We start from the raw sequence: 19,334 nt of genomic DNA, 5'->3' as shown, positions 1-19,334 counted from the left end.
CGGTACTCAGAAGGGTTTTGATTAGTGCACACACATGGAACTAAGAAGTGCAAGCAATACCATCCATATCATGAATGGATAGGGGGACACGTGAGAGGCTATCATACATACAAAAGCAAATGGAATACAGTCTGTTAACAGACTACCCACTCACTACAATACTCTACATTCCCCAGTCCCCACTATACAAGTGCACACTACTATATATATACACATATATACACACACTCTTCCACTAAACCATCCAAAACCCTAACTTGTTTCACCAAGCATCCATTACCATGACCACCTCACTCTCTCCTCTGTTAACCCTACTCTTCTTCTCGCTAGCCCAAGGGCTCAACCCCAAGTGTGACAAACCAGACCGTGGCTCAACCCTCCAAGTGCTCCATGTCCACAGCCCTTGCTCCCCATTCCGGCCGTCAACGCCGCTCTCATGGGAAGAGAGTGTGCTTCAAATGGAGTCAAAGGACCAATGGAGGCTGCAATACTTGTCGAGCCTCGTGGCCAAGAAGTCGGTGGTGCCGATAGCTTCAGGCCGGTCGATTCTGCAGAGCCCGACGTACATTGTGAGGGCTAAGATTGGGACACCAGCTCAAACCATGCTCATGGCTGTGGATACTAGCAATGATGCCGCTTGGATACCTTGCACCGGGTGCGTAGGGTGCTCCTCTACCGTGTTTGATTCGACTAGTTCTACCACTTTCATTACCCTTGGTTGTGATGCTGCTCAGTGCAAACAGGTGTGAACACTACTTGAATATATATATGTATATAAATATATGTATATGTATATGCAATCTGTGCCAGTCATTTTCCCAAGAATGAGACATGGGTCACGGGCACATTAGACTTCTCAATCCTCAATAATTTGATGGAGACAAAAAAATTTTGTTTTTATTAACCTTTTAAAAAAAAAACACACACACACCCATTTTTTTATTAGACGAAGATTTGGAAGCTCCCTCCACCTTCGCATATTTTGAAACTTATTTATTTTTAATTTATTTATTTTGTTCTTTAGGCGTGAGATTTGAAAAAAATAAATAAATAAATAAATTATTAGATAATTCTAAAACAATATTTCACTTGGTGATTTAGTTTAATCAAAATCATTGGAGTTGTTTTGTAATTTTATTGAACCTTGATGAGTTCATTTTTCTTAATAGGAGTACTATTGGTGGATTATACCACATGGAGAACTATTTAATAAGTTTATAGGTTAATTCTACTTATCATTTTTGAGATTTGTCAATATTCTATATAGACCGCTCCATATTTCATAATTTCACTTACCCCTTAAGGTTTTGGTTTATATAATAGATTTCTCCTTGTGAACATTTTTGCCATTTTAATGCCCAAAAGAATAATAAAAAAGTTACTAAAAGAAGGGTAAGTGAGATTTTGAAACACATAGTAAATCTATGTGAGAAATAGACAAACTTCAAGGGTAAGTGAAATTAATTCTAAATATATCATATTTTAGTTCAGTAACACTTAAAATGGTCAACAATTTTAGCCAATTTTTACATAATCATGTACGGAGGGAGAGCAAGTTAAAATTTTATATATTATTAAGGGATTTTACTAACATGCGCTTGGTGAAATTTATGTATATAAATATATGTGTGTATATGCAATCTGTGCCAGTCATTTTCCAAAGAATGAGACAGGGGTCACGGGCACATTAGACTTCTAAATCCTCAATAATTGGATGGAGACAATATTTTTTTGTTTTTATTCACCTTAGGCACAAAAAAAACACACACCCACTGTTTTTACCAGACGAAGATTTGGAAGCTCCCTCCACCTTCGCATGCTCATTTTACTTCTATTTTGAAACTTGAAACAATTTCACATTAAAGAAGGCTCTTGTCATACTTAATTATTTTTAATTTATTTATTTTGTTCTTTTAGGAGTGAGATTTAAAATAAAAATAAAAAATAAAAATAAAAATAAAAAATTGTTAGATAATTCTAAAACAATATTTCACTTGGTGATTTAGTTTAATCAAAATCATTCGAGATATTTTGTACGGAGTAATTTTTATTGAACCTTGATGAGTTCATTTTTCTTAATATATAGGAGGGTGGATTGTACCACATGGAGAATTATCTAATAAATTTATGAGTTAATTCTACTTATCTTTTTTGGAATTTGTCAATATCTCATATAGACCCCTCTATATTTCATAATTCCATTTACCTCCCTAAGATTGTGGTTTATATAACAAATGTTTTCTAGTCTAAACATTTTCGCCATTCTTATTCGAAATAACAACATACTATGGGCAGAACGAGAAAAAAATCACTAACAGATGAGATAAGTGGAATTATGAAACACATAGTAGATCTATATGAAATATAGACAAACCTCAAGAAAGGTAAATGAAATTAATTCTAAATTTATCATATTTTCGTTCACTAACACCTAAAATGGTCAACAATTTTAGCCAATTTTTACATAATCATGCATGGAGAGCAAGTTAAAATTTTATATATTATCAAGGGATTTTACTAACATGCGCCTTTGGTGAAATTTTTAGGTACCCAACCCCACATGTGGAGGCAGTGTATGCAACTTCAACATGACATATGGTGGCTCAACCATAGCAGCAAAACTGTCTCAGGACACCATGACCCTTGCCACGGACGCCATCCCTGGATATGCCTTTGGTTGCATCCAAACAGCCACCGGCAGTTCCGTGCCGCCGCAGGGACTTTTGGGCCTGGGTAGGGGCCCAATGTCACTATTATCCCAGACCCAAAGTCTCTATATGTCCACATTCTCCTACTGTTTGCCCAGTTACAAGGCCCTAAACTTTTCTGGGTCCCTTCGGCTAGGGCCCGTTGGGCAGCCCAAGACGATCAAGTATACCCAGTTGTTGAGTAGCCCTAGAAGACCATCCCTTTACTATGTCAACATGATCGGAATAATGGTTGGCAGTCGAGTCGTCAACATCCCGCCCAGCGCCTTGGCCTTCAATTCAGCCACCGGTGCCGGCACCATATTTGATTCTGGTACATTTTTTTCAAACAAGAAAAATAAATGGTATATAGTTTTGAAAAAAATAAAGCTGTTATTTGATAAAACTGAAAATTAAGTACTGAATCTTTTAAGAGTAAAATTTTAAGGCTAAAGTTTTTAAATGATAATTGAAAATTAAATTTTTTCTTTTAATATTCCTGAAAATTTTCAGTATCCATTTCATTTAAAATTTTATCTCATTTTAAGTAGTAGTTTTTATTTTCTTGTGATATTCAAATTGAGTTGTCAAATTTAATTAAATAAATGTTTAATGTATTTAAGATTAGGCGCAGAAAGAATTGAATAATCAAATAGGATCTAACTAACCTTAAAGAAGGCTTTTTGACATCAGTCATGAACTAACGCCTCAAATACATAGAGAATATGAAAATTTAGATTACGATGTTTTATTTTTTGAAAATATCAACCATAGATCAAATTATCATCCTTTATTATGTTTATTTATTTATTATTTTTGTTTTTTGTTTTTCTTTTGGGAATTAGGCACTGTTTACACCAGACTAGTCCAACCAGCCTACATTGCACTAAGAGATGCATTCCGAGCAAGGCTTGGCAATGCAACAATCACATCTCTAGGCGGCTTCGACACTTGTTACACAGTCTCGGTCAAAGTGCCAACGATAACGTTCATGTTCACCGGCATGAATGTGACGCTGCCATTGGACAACTTCTTGATCCACAGCAGTTCTGGCAGCACCACCTGCCTGGCCATGGCAGCAGCCCCGGACAACGTTAACTCGGTGCTGAATGTTATAGCAAATTGGCAACAACAGAACCACAGGGTGCTCTACGACGTGCCCAATTCGAGGCTTGGCGTGGCCCGCGAACGATGCTCCTAATTTCTTTTGATTTGTCCTTAACTTCCATGAGTTCTATGCTATGGTTTTAGTAAGAAGTTGTAATGGTGGAGTGTTTTATGATGTTTTGTGTTTTAGTAATTTGGTTGATTTGTCTGGTGAGTTGTTATAGTTTGTTTTTTAGTTGGTATTAGTAGCCTTCTTCATCGAGGCTGAACTCCTAACTTTTTTTAAAAAAATAAAAATCTGATAGCGTTGTGACTTGTTGAGTGACTTGCCTTATGACATTCTATTTAAATTTATTAATATTGTTAGAAAAAGTAGTTCGCAATTAAACATATCCATTGAAGTATTGTGTGGTTTTGTATTGCAGTCAGTGAGTGGATTATCTGTTTCATTTGTCCCCTATAATTATTTGTTTTTAAAGTTAAATTACTTTTCATAGGTGGTAATCGATGTCATGGCTTTGCATTTTCCTTTTTGTATTTGTTAAATCGAAGTGAGGTCAAATCAAGATAATTAGAGCACTAATTAACCACTTATGAAAGCTATTAATATTAGTATTTCACACACCAACAATTCTGTATTGTTGGTTTATACCTTTAAAAACTGTTTTTTAATTTAGATAATTAAAAATTAAAAAATTATACAAAAATTCCGTTTGATTCAGTTTTCATAAAATAAAATTCAGTTATAAAAAATATATATTCAGATGATTAACTTTTATAATTCTCTCGAAATAGTTTTGCATTTTTTGAGTTCTTAACAACAATTTTAAAAATAACAAACCAAATAGGCCTGAATCTTTACTAGTATAAAAGTATAAGATTTTTTTTTTATTTATTTATAAACATATTTTATTTTTGTATATTTAAATAATACAAAACAAACCTTTTAATCAAAAGAGTTACATTAAAGTGGGCAACTCCTAAAAGTAGGATTCAACCACAACACTAACTGGATTTTATTGTATATTTAAAAAATACAAAACAAACCTGCTGCTCAAGGATTGACCCTATAAGGGTGGTGAATATGATAATTGGGAAACTATGGAACTTTCTCAGTTTAACTTCTATAAGCTTCTAATACTTGTCTCTCCCTTCTAAACAGAAATTTATTTTAGACTTTCAAGAGTTAAATAAAAACACTTTTGCAATGAGCACAATATAGAGAGTACAAACTATATCTCTACATGGACAATGAATAGAAATTAAAACTTTCTTTCCTTTAGAGAAAAATATGTATTAATGATAAATGCTCTTCTTAAGTGGGTTAAGTGTAAAACTCTCTCGTAATGAGGAATGTATAATAGTGAGCTTAATTAACTTGATGGGTAGGTTGATTTAGCAAATGCCATTTCATTTCATAATCATGCGCTCTACTAAATAAAATAGTCAATTATATGCATAATCAAGCTAGTAGACTATGAAATTGCTTCAAGCAACCATGTATGCATTTCAACTACCCATTAAAATAATCATTTGCACATTATTGATGTGTAACATATTCGTGGTGCAAATGTCACAGAAAACGTCATTATTGAGTTTAAAGACATGTATCAAACAATTAGTGCGCATATAAACTCTTAATGTAAATATTAAGTTAAATACTCTATAACGACTCACTCCATCACATGATATTGTCCGTTTTGAACCTGAGCTTACGCAGTTTTACTCTTAAGCTTTACTCCAAAAGGTTTCATACCATTTGGAAATAATACCACCACATATAAACACTTCACCTTTCCTTTACCTAGGCGATGTGGGATTGTGCACCCGTAACTCGCCTAGTGTGATAGCCTGCCAATGTCTCGCACCCGCCCATGACACACCCGTCTATAGGGTCATTACAATCCACCCCCCTTGGAAGCTCGACGTCCCCGTCAACACACTTCCGGCTGGGTCAGGCTTTGATACTATTTGTAGTGACCCACTCCACCACATGGTATGATATTGTCTTCTTTAGACCTAAGCCCGCATGATTTTACTCTTGAGCTTTACCTCAAGGTGTGAAATGGGCGAGTGCAAGACACTAACACGTTACTACACTGGGTGAGCTACGGGTGCATAATCCCACATCGCCTAGGTAAGGGAAAGGTAAAGTGCTTATATCTACATACATGTGGCTGGGTTGTACGTCTACTCGCCCACATACTAAAGGCACCTTTAGCCCAATGGTCATGGCTAGGTCAAGCTCTTATACCATTCTGTCACACCCCAAAAACTCGAATACATATACATCTCATATTAAAACTCAAACATCGGTGTGATCCAACAAATCGTCTTTCTTTCTATAAGTATAAATATATATAATACAATATTTATCTCAAAATAAATACATCAAATCCTCTATACTCTGATGAAAATAATCTATACTCTGATGAAAATAAAATAAAATAAAATGTGACGATCCGAATTTCGAAGAACCCAGTGCGTCAGCGAGTAACCCGATAACGAGTCTTAAACGCGAAAGTAAGAAAGAGAGGAGGTCTCTAGAGATGAATACCATCCCTAAGACGACAAAGAGACTTCCTAGAAGTAACGAGACTCGAAAAGGGAACAAAAACGGAAGCAAGAGATCACATCGACCTATGTGGTTAAGGTGATCAAAAAGAGAGTAAACAAGGATAATATATAATATACTAATCATATATGAACATTTGACAAAGTTCTAGACCCTAACGGAATAGATGGCACAAAACAGCATTCTCTGGTTAAGAGATATCGTGACCCTATTTCACTAGAACAATCATAACTCTAACTACGGTTAGAGTTTATGTATATTGTTGGTACAATTGGAAAGCTGACTCAAATCTCTTGAAAATGGACTCAAGAATGACCTAATTTGGATAAGAAATAAGTGAGATATGGCTGTTCAAAGTCTGCACAACAAAGCTATCCTAGAAACTGAAATGAAGCTAAGTCTCAAGGAGGGTCAGTCGGTCGAACTTACATCATCAGCCGACCGAAATTGGATGTTCAACCGGTCGAACCCCCATATTCAGCCAGTCGAAACGGCCTACGAGAATTGCATACTCACTGGAATGCCAAAAATGGGTTATCAGCCAGTTAACAACCTTCATCAGCCGACCGATGCACCAAATAACAGCAAAAATTTGTTGTTGCAGAGTATACAAAAATGGCTCGGTCCAAATCAAAACCTACACATGCATCCCGAGAATCCCAAAACATAATTTAAAACATCCCAAAGGCTCATACAAGCATCCACAATATGGAAATTCAATAGAAATGTGTGAAGCATAATTGACTACACAATTTGGCACAAAAACGCGTAAATTTCCAAGAGATAGCTCCAAGACCTAAATTTAGAGTTGTGTGACTTTACGACCATGCCAACAAACGTAATATACATATTGAAATGTGCTACAATGGCTTATAACCTCATTACATGTCAAATACCAAAAATCATGTTCCAAAGGTCCATAATTTACAAAGCTACATCAAAATAAGCATGCTAAACATTTTGCATGCATTCAAAAGGTATGTGTGTCCATGACACAAGTCCACAACATACTAGGGATGATGTGCATCTAAAAATAGCACTTCTTTACCTGAAAAACCACATATCAACTAGGGTGATTAAACAAGTTACTACATAGGATAATGCACATCCGTATAAGCTAAAGTTTTAACAGTTTTGCAAGTTAATATAAACGTATACACGTGGATCATGCCACCTAGCGTCTAAATTCAATGTGAAGCTAAGGAAACATCCTAAAGCTACCTTTGAAACCTTTTAAACATAATCCACAATAGGTATCACAATCAAACAAAATCAGAATCGACAAAGCCAACAACAAGTTACAACAATTTAGTATTATCAACTTGAAACGAAATGCGAAATCAACAATATGGATATACTTGGACATCACGCCGGATAAAATCAAATGCATAATAGCTATTTTGGGTTACTAGCCTTCCAGGAACTACCCTAATGCGCACATGTGGGGATAACTTGTATCTCCCATATTAGAGTCATACTCTAACCATAGTCAAGACAATGACGTCCCAATTTTCCAAAATTAACAACATATACCACAAATATACTAAGTATACAATGTACTTTTCCACCTTCCATGCACAACCAAATAGGGATTCACATAAATCATGCCCTAAGTCCTCAATCTACAATGGCAATTTATATAACAAGATTACGATGTGAAATCCACTAAGCTATAATAATGTTGTCAACACAAGAAGTTTATTCATGCAATTACAAAATGAGTTTCAAATCCATGATTTAAACATCAACATAATATCAATTACATAATGAAATCATTAACCACAACAATATAGGAACTTAATAATTACACAATTAAAATCACAAGATTTCAAAACATCACTAAATGGAGTAAGCTTAACACAAGTTAAAGATCAAGTACAAGCCTTATATAAAACACAACCCTAAGTTAATTTCATATTATACACATCTATATACAACCCTAACATTTGAAATTTAACTTGTAAGCAATATATATCAACTCCAAAAACACATAAAACACTAAGAGTATAAACATATGACATTCTCTACCTCACTAGAGGATTGTCTCTCTAGAATCAAAAGCAAACAAGGGCAAATGGTGAAAACAAGAAAAGGTGTTGTGGAGGAGGAAAAGAGGGAGCTTTTGTCTTCAAAGTGGAAGACTTAAAGCTCAAGGGAAGAGGTTCAAAATTGATAAATGGTGGGTAGGGTTTCTAAGTCCTTCAATGGTGGTTAAGTGAGGAAGATGAAGTTTCACATCTTTCTTCACTAACTAAAGGCTTTGTTAGCCAAACACACATACACCAATACTACCTCACATACACACACACACACACACAACAACCCTCCACTTGTCACTAATCTAGGCCTCCTCACAAGGTTTGATTCTAGCTTTACACTTGTCACCATCGTAGGCTTCTAAGTGTATTTAATGGTAAGTTAACAAATGGTCCAATGGGAGAGTGCCACTCGTCTCTTTTTTCCCTTATTTGCAAGTTATTCCCTCCACAAAATATCCAAAATAATATTTACACAAAAGTCCCTAAAGCAAAATATCTTTAAAAAATAATTACACAAAGTACTCCGTAAAACAAAAATGTTTCCGAAGAAACCATGCATCCATACCCCTGAAAAAATATAAATAAACGAGCATGCATTTCCTACGAAATTAAGACATACGCGGGTAATAAAAGACAGAATAATGCAATGCACATGGTGTTGGAAATCAATTTCGAATACTAAAGCCTACCTCAGGCGCAACAAAACCATGAGGCAACGCTGAAAAAGAATAAATAAATAAATAAAATGAATGACGAAAAATCAAAAAAGGAAAAAAGAAGACTCGGTCTTCACATAAAAAATAACAACTCCAATTCTTTCTGGCCTTCAATGCCAACTCTACCACCATCAAGTACATGAAATGATAAGAATGGAGTGAGCTCAAAAGCTCAGCAAGATCCCTACTTACCAAACTGTCACGCTCCAGAATTTCTAACACAAGAACCCTTGTCTTATACTAAAATCTGGTACGTGACTCATATTATTCATCCATAATAATTCATGATTAAAATCAATAAGAGTGAATTTTTATTTAAAAATTCATCAATCCAAAGGAGATCTATTACATCTACCAACAAATTAAAATTCCACCCACTCCTCTTGATCAATTTTTTACTGGGGTACTTAGCAGTTCACAACCTATACAGGTATTTTTTATTATTATTATTATTTTTTTTTTCCATGATTTACCATCACTTTCTTTTCTTAATAGACAAAAGGCAACGAGGGATTTCTCGGGGAAGATGTCGTCTTTGTTGTTAACCCAACATGTAGTGAAGAATCTATTTATGGTCCGTCTGCTTTAGCGTTGGCAACTGCGATGGGAAAAAATACAGAGGTTTCACTACAAATAAGCAAAGCTATTCAACAATCGAATGTTTTGGGGGTTGCTGAAGTGACTAGTCAAACTATGAAGGCGGTTGAAAAGGTTGGTATAGATCATATGGCTATCCCTTACTTGCCTATAAGAGAACAGGGTCCACCCTTGCATCATATTGCCCACTTCGAAATGTCAATTTTCAATGCGGAAGAGATTGTTCTTGATGTTCATCACTGTGCTGCTTTATTCTTTATTGATTTCATAAAGGGTATCATACGCGATACTCCTACCGACAAAATATCGTCTCTAGCACCTAAACTTCAAACACTTTATGAGGGACTCGTAAAACTCCCTAGAGACCATTCAGCTTTGAAGAGGCGAATTAACTCATATACAAATAATGCGGCCAATTATGTTGCTACATCTTCTTCCTATGCTTGTATGATGACTTCAGACTCTCAATCCCAACAATTAGCCAGTATTGATACACAGCTCACCAATGCTAGGTCTATAGAAGATAATGGTGCTAAGCGTATACAATCACTTCGGTTTAGTTTGAGTGAAGCCGAAGTTAAAGAATCCAGGTTAGTGAAAGAGTTGCAACAAGCCAGGGAAGAGACTCAGGGGCTTAAAGTCCTCATATCGACGACGGATGCACATTTATCTCAGAAGAAGGAAGTCGTCACCAAACTTTGGGAAGATCGAAAAATAGTGGAAGAAGCTAACGTCATCTCTAATCACAATCTTGAATCAGTGAAGCAACTAGAAGAGATATTACGGCAAGAACGTGACGAAATCATCGCTATCGAATTTTAATATTGATCATCATCGTCTTTTTTTTTTTTCTTTTTTTTTTATGCAACTCCAAAAGTTGTAACTTTGAATCTCAGCAATAAAACAAATGATTTATTATCTCTATTTTTTAACAAAGATGTTGTCTTGTTTATTGGTTTCGCCGTTCACAGTTTATACTTTTGCGGGCCAAGAATATACAAATTTTTTTTATTATTATTATTATTATTATTTTTCATGTATGACTGAACTTGGAACAAACCTCTAAGCTGCCTACGTACCCTTACAAGGATCAAGTCAATGATGTAGTTCGGTAGAAAATAACCTTTTTTTTTTTTGGGGTTGTACACAGTTTTAGCTCTGCGTTTAAGCTCATACGATTAGGAGTATAGTGCAGTTTAAGCTCATACAATCAGGAGCATAGTCTTTATGGGTAGTAGCGTTTTAGGAATTTGCCATTAATGCGCCCCACTCTTACTCTGTCTTCATCAATAATGAGAAATGTGCCGTTAGTATAAACTTCGCGAACAACATATGGTCCATCCTATTTGGATACAAATTTATTTCCCTTGCGATTCATGATAATCGGTCTACGAACAGCTAATACTAAGTCTCGAACTTGAAATGACCGAGGTTGAACTTTCTTATTGAACGCTTTAGAAAGTCAAGCTTGATAACACTCTAGCTGTTGTTGAGCTTCTAATCTCTTCCCATCCAATGCTTCCAGTTCTTGAAGACGTAAGATGACATTTTCTTTACTTGTAAGACCTACTTGTATGGCTATCCTTAACAAAGGGATCTGTTGTTCCAATGGAAAAACCACTTCTACGCTATAGACAAGAGAATACGGAGTTGCTTGAGTAAGTGTACGATGCGTAGTGCGGTATGCCCACAATGCTTCTTCCATTCGCTTATGTCAATCTCTCTTTGTCTGGTTCACTGCTTTCTTCAATAATTCACAAAGAGTTTTATTGAATGCTTCCACGAGGCCATTTGTAGGGGCATTATACATGGAGGATTTACGTTGTTTGAAGCCAAATTTCTCACAAAAGTCAGTTACCTAACTGTTTTTGAAATTCATCCCATTATCAATGATGATATATCGAGGGACACCATATCGATAAATAAGGTTAGACTTGATGAAATCAACCATTGTTTCCTTTTTCATATGTTTATAGGGTGCAGCTTCCGCCCATTTAGAAAAATAATCAGTGGCAGCCAAGATATACAAGTGGCCCTTTGAAGACTTTTCTAGAGGACCAACTACATCTAATCCCCATGCATTAAATGGCCATGATGTCACAGTAGGGTGTAACGGCTCTGGTGGTTGGTGTATGAAGTTAGCATAAAATTAACAGGCTTAACACCTTTTCACATACTCCAAGCAATCTTTGACTATGGTGGGCCCATTCTTTTAATGCGAAAGTGAAGTTTTGGACCAGATTAATGGGCTCCACAAATCCCAGAATGTGCCTACTTCATTGTATAGGTTGCTTCGTCATTTCCAAGGCAGCAAAGGAAAGTGCCCTCATATGAATGCCTATACAACGTATCATTGTAATAGATGAAACGAGGTGCTCATCTTCGTATTTCAGTCTTGTTACGTAGGTTTTCGGGAAGCTTTCCATATTCTAGATAATCAATGATAGGGAGTCTCCAGTCTTCTTCCTCTTGTGTCCAACAAGAAACCAAATTACTTTGTTCAAATTTATCCTCCAAGACTTGTGGCAAGACCCATCGTTGATATACAAGAACATCAACCAGGTCCTCATCAGTTAATGCCAATGTTATAGCTAAATTTGCCAAAGCATCAGCTATCCGATTTTCCTTCCTCAGAATGTGCTCTGGTATGACGTTATCAAAGCGTTCCAACAAATGAGAGGCATAATGATTGTACGGCACTAGATCATCTTTCTTAACCTCATATTCTTTAAGAAGTTGGTTGATCATTAATTTTGAGTCTCCATATATTTTGAGATCTGTGATCTTTATCTCATTTGCCATTTGAAGGCCGATGATCAAAGCATGATATTCAGCTACATTATTTAAACAGTTTTTAGCGAGTACAAAAGAATATGACATAACATGTCTTTTTGGATAGACAAAAACTACACCTACTCCAGCCCCGTCTAATCGTGCTACCCCATCAAAAAACATCATCCATGGAGGGAGGATGTCCACAAGGAAGACTTCTTCATCAGGAAAATCTTCAAAAATTTCCCAATCGACTGGAATAGGATGGTCAGCTAAAAAATCTACTAGGACTTGTCCTTTCACTGCTTTTCGTGGCACGTAAACAATTTCAAACTCATTGAATAAAATTGACCACCTCGCCAAGCGTCCGGAAAGGACTGGTTTAAACATGACATATTTGAGAGGATCGGCTCTTGCAATAAGATGTATTGTATGAGCCAAGAAATAATGCCTCAATTTCTTAGAGGCGAAGACAAGTGCGAGGCATGTTTTTTCTATTGGAGGATAATTTCGCTCCGTCGGGGTGAGCCTGCGACTTAAGTAATACAATGCCTTCTCTTTATCTTCTTCATTATTCTGAGCAAGTAAGGCACCCAGCGATTCTTTTTGCGCAGCAATGTAAAGTATGAGTGGTTTTCCAGGTACAAGTGTTCCCAATATCGTAGAATTGAGAAAGTACTTTTTGATGCTACCAAAAGCATTTTGGCATGATTGGTCCCAATTAAATGGAGCATCTTTCTTCAGAAGTCGATTAAAAGGCTAACAACGACCAGCTAAATTTGAGATGAACCGACGAATGAACGCAAGTTGACCTTGTAAACTTCGAAGCTCACGTAAATTCTTTAGTGGTGAGATCTTTTGAATGGCCTCAACTTTATTAGGATTAATCTCAATACCACGATGACGTATGACGTATCCTAGGAATTTCCCTGAAGTCATACCAAATGCACATTTAAGGGGATTCATCTTGAGTTGAAATTTTCGGAAGCGATTAAAAACTGTATGTAGATCTTGTAAATGATTTCTTCATTCTTTCGTCTTAACCACCAAGTCATCAACATAACATTCAACAATCTTGTGGAGTATGTTGTCGAAGATCCTTTGCATGGCGCGCTGGTATGTGCTCCCGCATTTTTTAGTCCGAAGGGCATAACTTTGTAGCAATATATGCCTTTAGAAGTGCGAAAGGCAGTTAGCTCCGCATCTTTCGGAGTCATTCTTATCTGATTATACCCGGAGTAACAATCCATAAATGAGAGAGCTTCATTGCCCCGTGGTTACATCTACAGTGAGCTCGGAGATGGGAAAAGGAAAATCATCTTTTGGGCATACCTCATTCAAATCACGAAAGTCCACACAAATTCTAATCTGTCCATTTTTCTTCTTTACTGGAACAATGTTCGAAATCCATGTTGGATATTTGACCTCATGAATGAACCCTACTTCAATCAATTTGTTGAGTTCTTCCTCTATCCTCGGAACTAGCTCTGGATGAAAGAAACGTTGAGACTACTTAATCGGACGTGTCCCATGTTTGACAGCGAGATTATGCACTGCAATTTTAGGATCAAGACCAGGCATCTCTTTGTATGTCCAAGCAAAGATATCCTTGTACTTAGACAATAATTAAAAATTATCATTTTCTTCTGAGGGGCTTAGGAATGCACTAACGAAAACTAGTCTGGGCTGATCATCAGTCCCTAAGTTGATTTCTTTGAGTTAATCAACGGTAGCCTGCCCCCCATCTTCTAGTGTTGGTGGAGCTTTCTTGATGTCATATGGTTGTTCAGAGTCAGGTTCTTCTTCAACAGTGATGTGGTACGAAGTAATACAAGATGATTCGCCAGTGTCTTCTGTTCTATTTACTTCTTCTGATTGATTAGTGAATACAAAGGTTCGCCTTCGAGCTTTTAGTGTAACATCATTGGTGACATCTATCTCTGTCTTATGTTTCATTCACGAGGGCACTAGGCTCTGAACTTCACTATTATTCACCACGTTGATGTTAACTTTCTTTAACTTTCCACTCTTGCTGCTTCTTAGCGGCACATCATTAATAATACCAATTCGAGAAAATATTGACTTTCGAGATTGAGGTTGTGGAGATTTTGTTCCTTGGTTATGAAAGCTCATTCTGTTAAAAACAGAGGCACGAGGCAAACTGCTGACATGAGAACTTGAAACATTTGATTATTGGCTCGACGACCTGTTAAATACAGATATTCGATCACATGGAGCTCCTATATAGTCGAAGATTGATTTTTGATGCATAATCTAATGATCTTGTTCATCCTCAACTTCTTCAAACCCAATGTATAAGGTGTTTGACTTCTTATCCTTTTTTGTGATTTGAATTCGAAGTGGCTCAGAAGTTACGAAACCAATACCAGACTTGGGTGGAATGATTTTATATCCTTGATCTTTCAACATCTTATGTGTCTCATTGAGGCCATGCACTTTCTCACCGGTGACCTCAAAATTAAGTTTTCCAAGGCTTACAGGATTAGCAAAATCATACCCCGACTTAGCCAAGAGTTGGTATGCCTTGGGATCGAATCCTTCATCAGTCCTTTGTTTTGGACGTAATACATATCCGACCAGAGATTGAGAAGGCCACACGAACCCTTTTAATGGAGATTTGGACGGTGAAGACTTTTGAATCTTAGTGAGAGGAAGAGTTACCTCTCCTTTAAGCTTTTGCATATCTTCTTTTTCCTTGGTTTGTGACATCTTCAATTTAAATTCTTTGGTTTCAATTATCTCGATGACAGGTGATGACCCTTCTTGTCGTTGAGATTTTGGAACATACTTTAAAATAGGTTTTGTTCGATGTGCTTTTATCGAGACCGTTCGCATTTTAGCTACCTTTACAATGTCTGTCACTGAAACATCTAATGGATCACTTAATGTTTCTTTTGTTTTTGTAGATTGAATCTCTTGTGTAGATGGATGGCTTAGGATGGGCACTTCCGAAGGTGTATCAGGATCAATATAGAACTTGGCATCGGCAAAATGAGACTTTGCTTCTGTAAATGGTTTATAGTCTGCCACAACCGTTTGTTGCCATTCTTGTAGAATTTGAAGCACTGATGAAGACTCGATGGAATGACGCCATTACTATGTATCCAAAGCCTTCCCAACAACAAATTGTAGGACGTCTTTGCATCAATAACATGGAATAAGGTTTCAACTTGGAGCTCGCCAATAGTTAGCTCCACCCAAATCATGCCAATAGCCCTCTGCCCTCCTTGGTTAAAACCTTGAATAATAAAAAGGCTACGAGATAACTCATCGACTGTGATGCCGATATTTTTCATTATAAATTTTGGCATGAGATTCACTACTGATCCACCATCAACAAGAATTCGAGTAATTTTTTGTTCTTTTATGTAACCAAAAACGAAAAGAGGACAATTATGCGGCTTTGAACCCAACTGAAGATCCTCGTCAATGAAAACAATTGGTGCATAACATAAACCAAGCGTATCTCTGGCTACTTCATCATCATCGGACTTTCAATGATGGCTGCATCCTTTGCATGGTTTTCTATAGTCTGAGCTTCATCTTGATCCTCGTTATTCTTATTATCAGGGCTCATTTTCTCAGTTAAAACCATGTAAGCTATCATAACTTCGTCATCTAGATACCCTTCTAGAAAGAACTCTTACAAAGTAATGGGCTTTTGGATCCCTTTGCTTATAGAGGCGTGTTTGGATGACTATGTCTTCTTGACCTATTTTCTTTTATGGACAGACTACTTATGGCGATATTGAGGTTTCTTCTTCCTTTACCTCCTATCAGAATAACTAGTCTAAAAAATGTCAGCTCATTACTTCCATGGTTTCTTTCTTATCACCAGAATCCATCCTTCTTCATCATCCTAAGGAAAGACCCTTCCAAATGTTGAAACGCCTGGTACACTCATTTGGTTAAGATAGATGGGGATTGGTTCCAATGAGCCAAACTGGATGGTTGTGCAATATACCTAAAAAGTTGAAGGTTGAGAATGAGCACACCCTATGACAGAGGTTATCAAAGTAGCAGTAGTCTGATTTGAAATTACAATTTCGTCTGTGTCCAATAAGATTTTTCCTTGTTTTGCAAGATTCATCACCACCTCCTTGAAGATAAAACACTTCTCAATCGGATGACTGATAATACGATGATATTTGCAGTATTTTGGGTCGTTGATGCATCCCATCTCTGGAGGGCGTTTGCTTTCAAGGAGTTTTATAATTTTACTTTCAAGTAAGCATTCTAATATTCCAGGAACATTGGAATCAGGAAATGGGTATTCCTTCTTCTCTAATTCCTTTAGTGTAGGACGCTGTCTTTCCCCCTCTTGAAACTGGCGAGACTTTTTATCATCGTTCTTATTATCTTTAACAGATATCTTGACTGGGGTAATTGAGATAGTCATGGATTCTTTACCAGTGTTCTTTGACGACTTGTCGCTCTTCTTCCAGTCTTTCTTATCTTTACGAGGTTCTATGGCCACAGGACCTTTACTGTAATACCCTTAATTTCAAAAGGATAGTCCTGGTATTTAATTTATTCTTTTAATTGGTTTTTCAATTATTTAATTGTTTAAGTTGCGTTTTATTTATTTAATGGTGTTTTGTTTGAATTTAAATTGTGAGTTAATTTTAACTTGTTTGTTTTAATTGTTGCTTTGATTTATTTGACCTACTTGAATTATTTGTATTATATGAATTTCTTATTTTTGTTTGTTTATTTATTTCATTTTGTTTAATTTATGTAATTTAATGTATGAAATTATTTAATTAAAGTTATTAGGGTTGGTTGTAAGCAACCAACATGTTTTTCACTTTGATGGTATTATGGGCTGATTAGGTTTCACATTAGGGTTTCAATTTGTATTAGGTTTAACTTCACATTACAGTAGGGTTGGTTGTAAGTAGCCGACATGTTTTTCACTTAGATGGTATTATGGGCCGATTAGGTTTCACATTAGGGTTTCAATTCGTATTAGGTTTTATGTAACCTTATAAATAGATGTAATAAGGTTGTACCTAGGGTTTTTAAAAAACAAACAAAACCAAAACACGTCTGTGGAAATAGAGAGGAGGAACAGATGAAGTTGTCAGTAGGAATTGCCGGGAACCTTCGAAGACGGCGTAAAGATTTTGAACAAAAGTCTCAAAGGTAAGTTCTGTCCTAACTCTCTCCCTTAGGCTTCGTGTTCTTTGCATACTTAAATAGTTACAGGATAATTGTATGTTTAAAAAAAAAAACGTAATTATGTTTGCATGCTTTAATACTTTGTGTCGTAATTTTTATTATTGGTTAATAGTCGAAACTTGGAACTACTATGCATTGTTTTTGGTTTAAATTCATGTTAGTAGGTGTTGTAGGGACCTAAACAAGGATTGAAACATACTGGGATCTAGGTACAGTTTCTAGGAACCTACACAGTGAAGTGCCGGAGGTGTAGATGAAGCCGGAAAAGAGAACACGGAGAAGAGGAGGGAGAGAGCCGGCTCTTTTTGGGATTGGAGGCGGCTCCTTTGGACTTGGAGGCAGCTCCAAGTGTTTTTGGAGCCTGCTCCATTTTTTTGGTTTTCCCATTTTTTTCATTCTGTTGGTTTTTCTTTTGATTTTCAATGAGACAGAGGCTTGGTTATGAAGTTTCTAAGTTTTTCCTAAGAGAGTTCAATACTTTAATGAATGGTTTACCAGTGGACTAGAGTGGGAATAAAGATTTAAGGGTGGTGAGTCTGCTCCATGGGTGTTCTCTTTGGTGTTTTATTTTCTATTTTGCTTATTCTTCATTTGCAGTGATAAGGCTTCATGGGGGTTGATTTCCTATGTTTTAATGGAAATTAAATACTGTGATAAATGGTTTAGAGTAAAGTTAAATTGCCAAGAACAGAATATCATAAAGTTGCACTCAGAGCATCTAACGTTAAAATTGTATGGAATCAGTTTAGGGGTTTTGCAGAGAGGTATGGTTTTGGTTAATTAAATTTCTTAATGTTATTAGAAATTTTTGTGAGAGCTTACTTCATTGTTAATTGAATATGTCTGTGCAAGTATAAAAAAATATACATGTTTTAAATCTATGTTGTGCTAAGATTTTATTGTAAAATTGAGTGCATAAACTGGTTGGACAGAAAACTACAAGTATGATAAATTACTTATAGTTATTTTTGCATGCCATGGAATTGAGTTAAACAATATCTATTTATGCTCTGTTGGTTATATCGAAACTGGAAATGGAGTTACAATACAGTTACAGTCCGGTGTGATTAGGTTATGGTTTCTGTATTGATTTAATTAAAGCATGTCTGTTAAACTACTTTATCATGCTTAGTTTAGAATTCTCGGGATTGACATTCATATGGTCAGTATGTTTATCAACTGGTTTAATTAAAGCATGTTTGATAATTACTTTACTATACTTAGTAGGGACTTGTTGATATTTTTATTGTAAATACTTTATCAATAATTGGATAGATGGGATTGTATGCGCCGGTATGGGATGGTGTCATACTAGGTTTGGATTAGCTCAAATTGCTAAGTCCTGCCTATATTGGAATAAGGGCACGGGTTATTAAATACAATCCTCCTTATATATATAAGTTGGTACGGTTGAATGCGCCGAATAACTTACTGGATTTCTTGTGGATGGTTAGGAACGGAGTTTATATTTTTATGATACCGTGTCATGAGCTTGAGTCGCAGTGTCGACGGTTAGGGTGCGTATATGCAATTGGATGTGTAGCTGACTGTGAGGGTTGAGGTATACCCTATTTAGGTTTAAATACTCATGCCCACTCAGGTGCGTATTGTGTGATACCTTCTATCCAGGTTGAGACCC

The 19,334-nt window shown here is 36.2% G+C and overlaps 1 protein-coding gene across 1 annotated transcript; it reads left to right on the top strand.

The window, feature by feature from the left end:
- On the top strand, nucleotides 1–4,109 carry LOC132295156 (aspartyl protease AED3-like). Its single transcript, XM_059793292.1, has 3 exons — nucleotides 1–743; nucleotides 2,547–3,021; nucleotides 3,533–4,109. The coding sequence occupies exons 1-3, from the start codon at nucleotides 282–284 to the stop codon at nucleotides 3,886–3,888; spliced, it is 1,293 nt and encodes a 430-aa protein (XP_059649275.1). The 5' UTR covers nucleotides 1–281; the 3' UTR covers nucleotides 3,889–4,109.
- Nucleotides 4,110–19,334: the final 15,225 nt, after the last annotated feature.

The sequence above is a fragment of the Cornus florida genome, unplaced genomic scaffold, assembly GCF_030987335.1.
Source record: "Cornus florida cultivar Cherokee Brave unplaced genomic scaffold, ASM3098733v1 CherokeeBrave_3.0.0_Hap2_Chr02, whole genome shotgun sequence".
Lineage (NCBI taxonomy): Eukaryota > Viridiplantae > Streptophyta > Magnoliopsida > Cornales > Cornaceae > Cornus > Cornus florida.
This window is presented reverse-complemented; position numbering and strand designations above follow the sequence as displayed.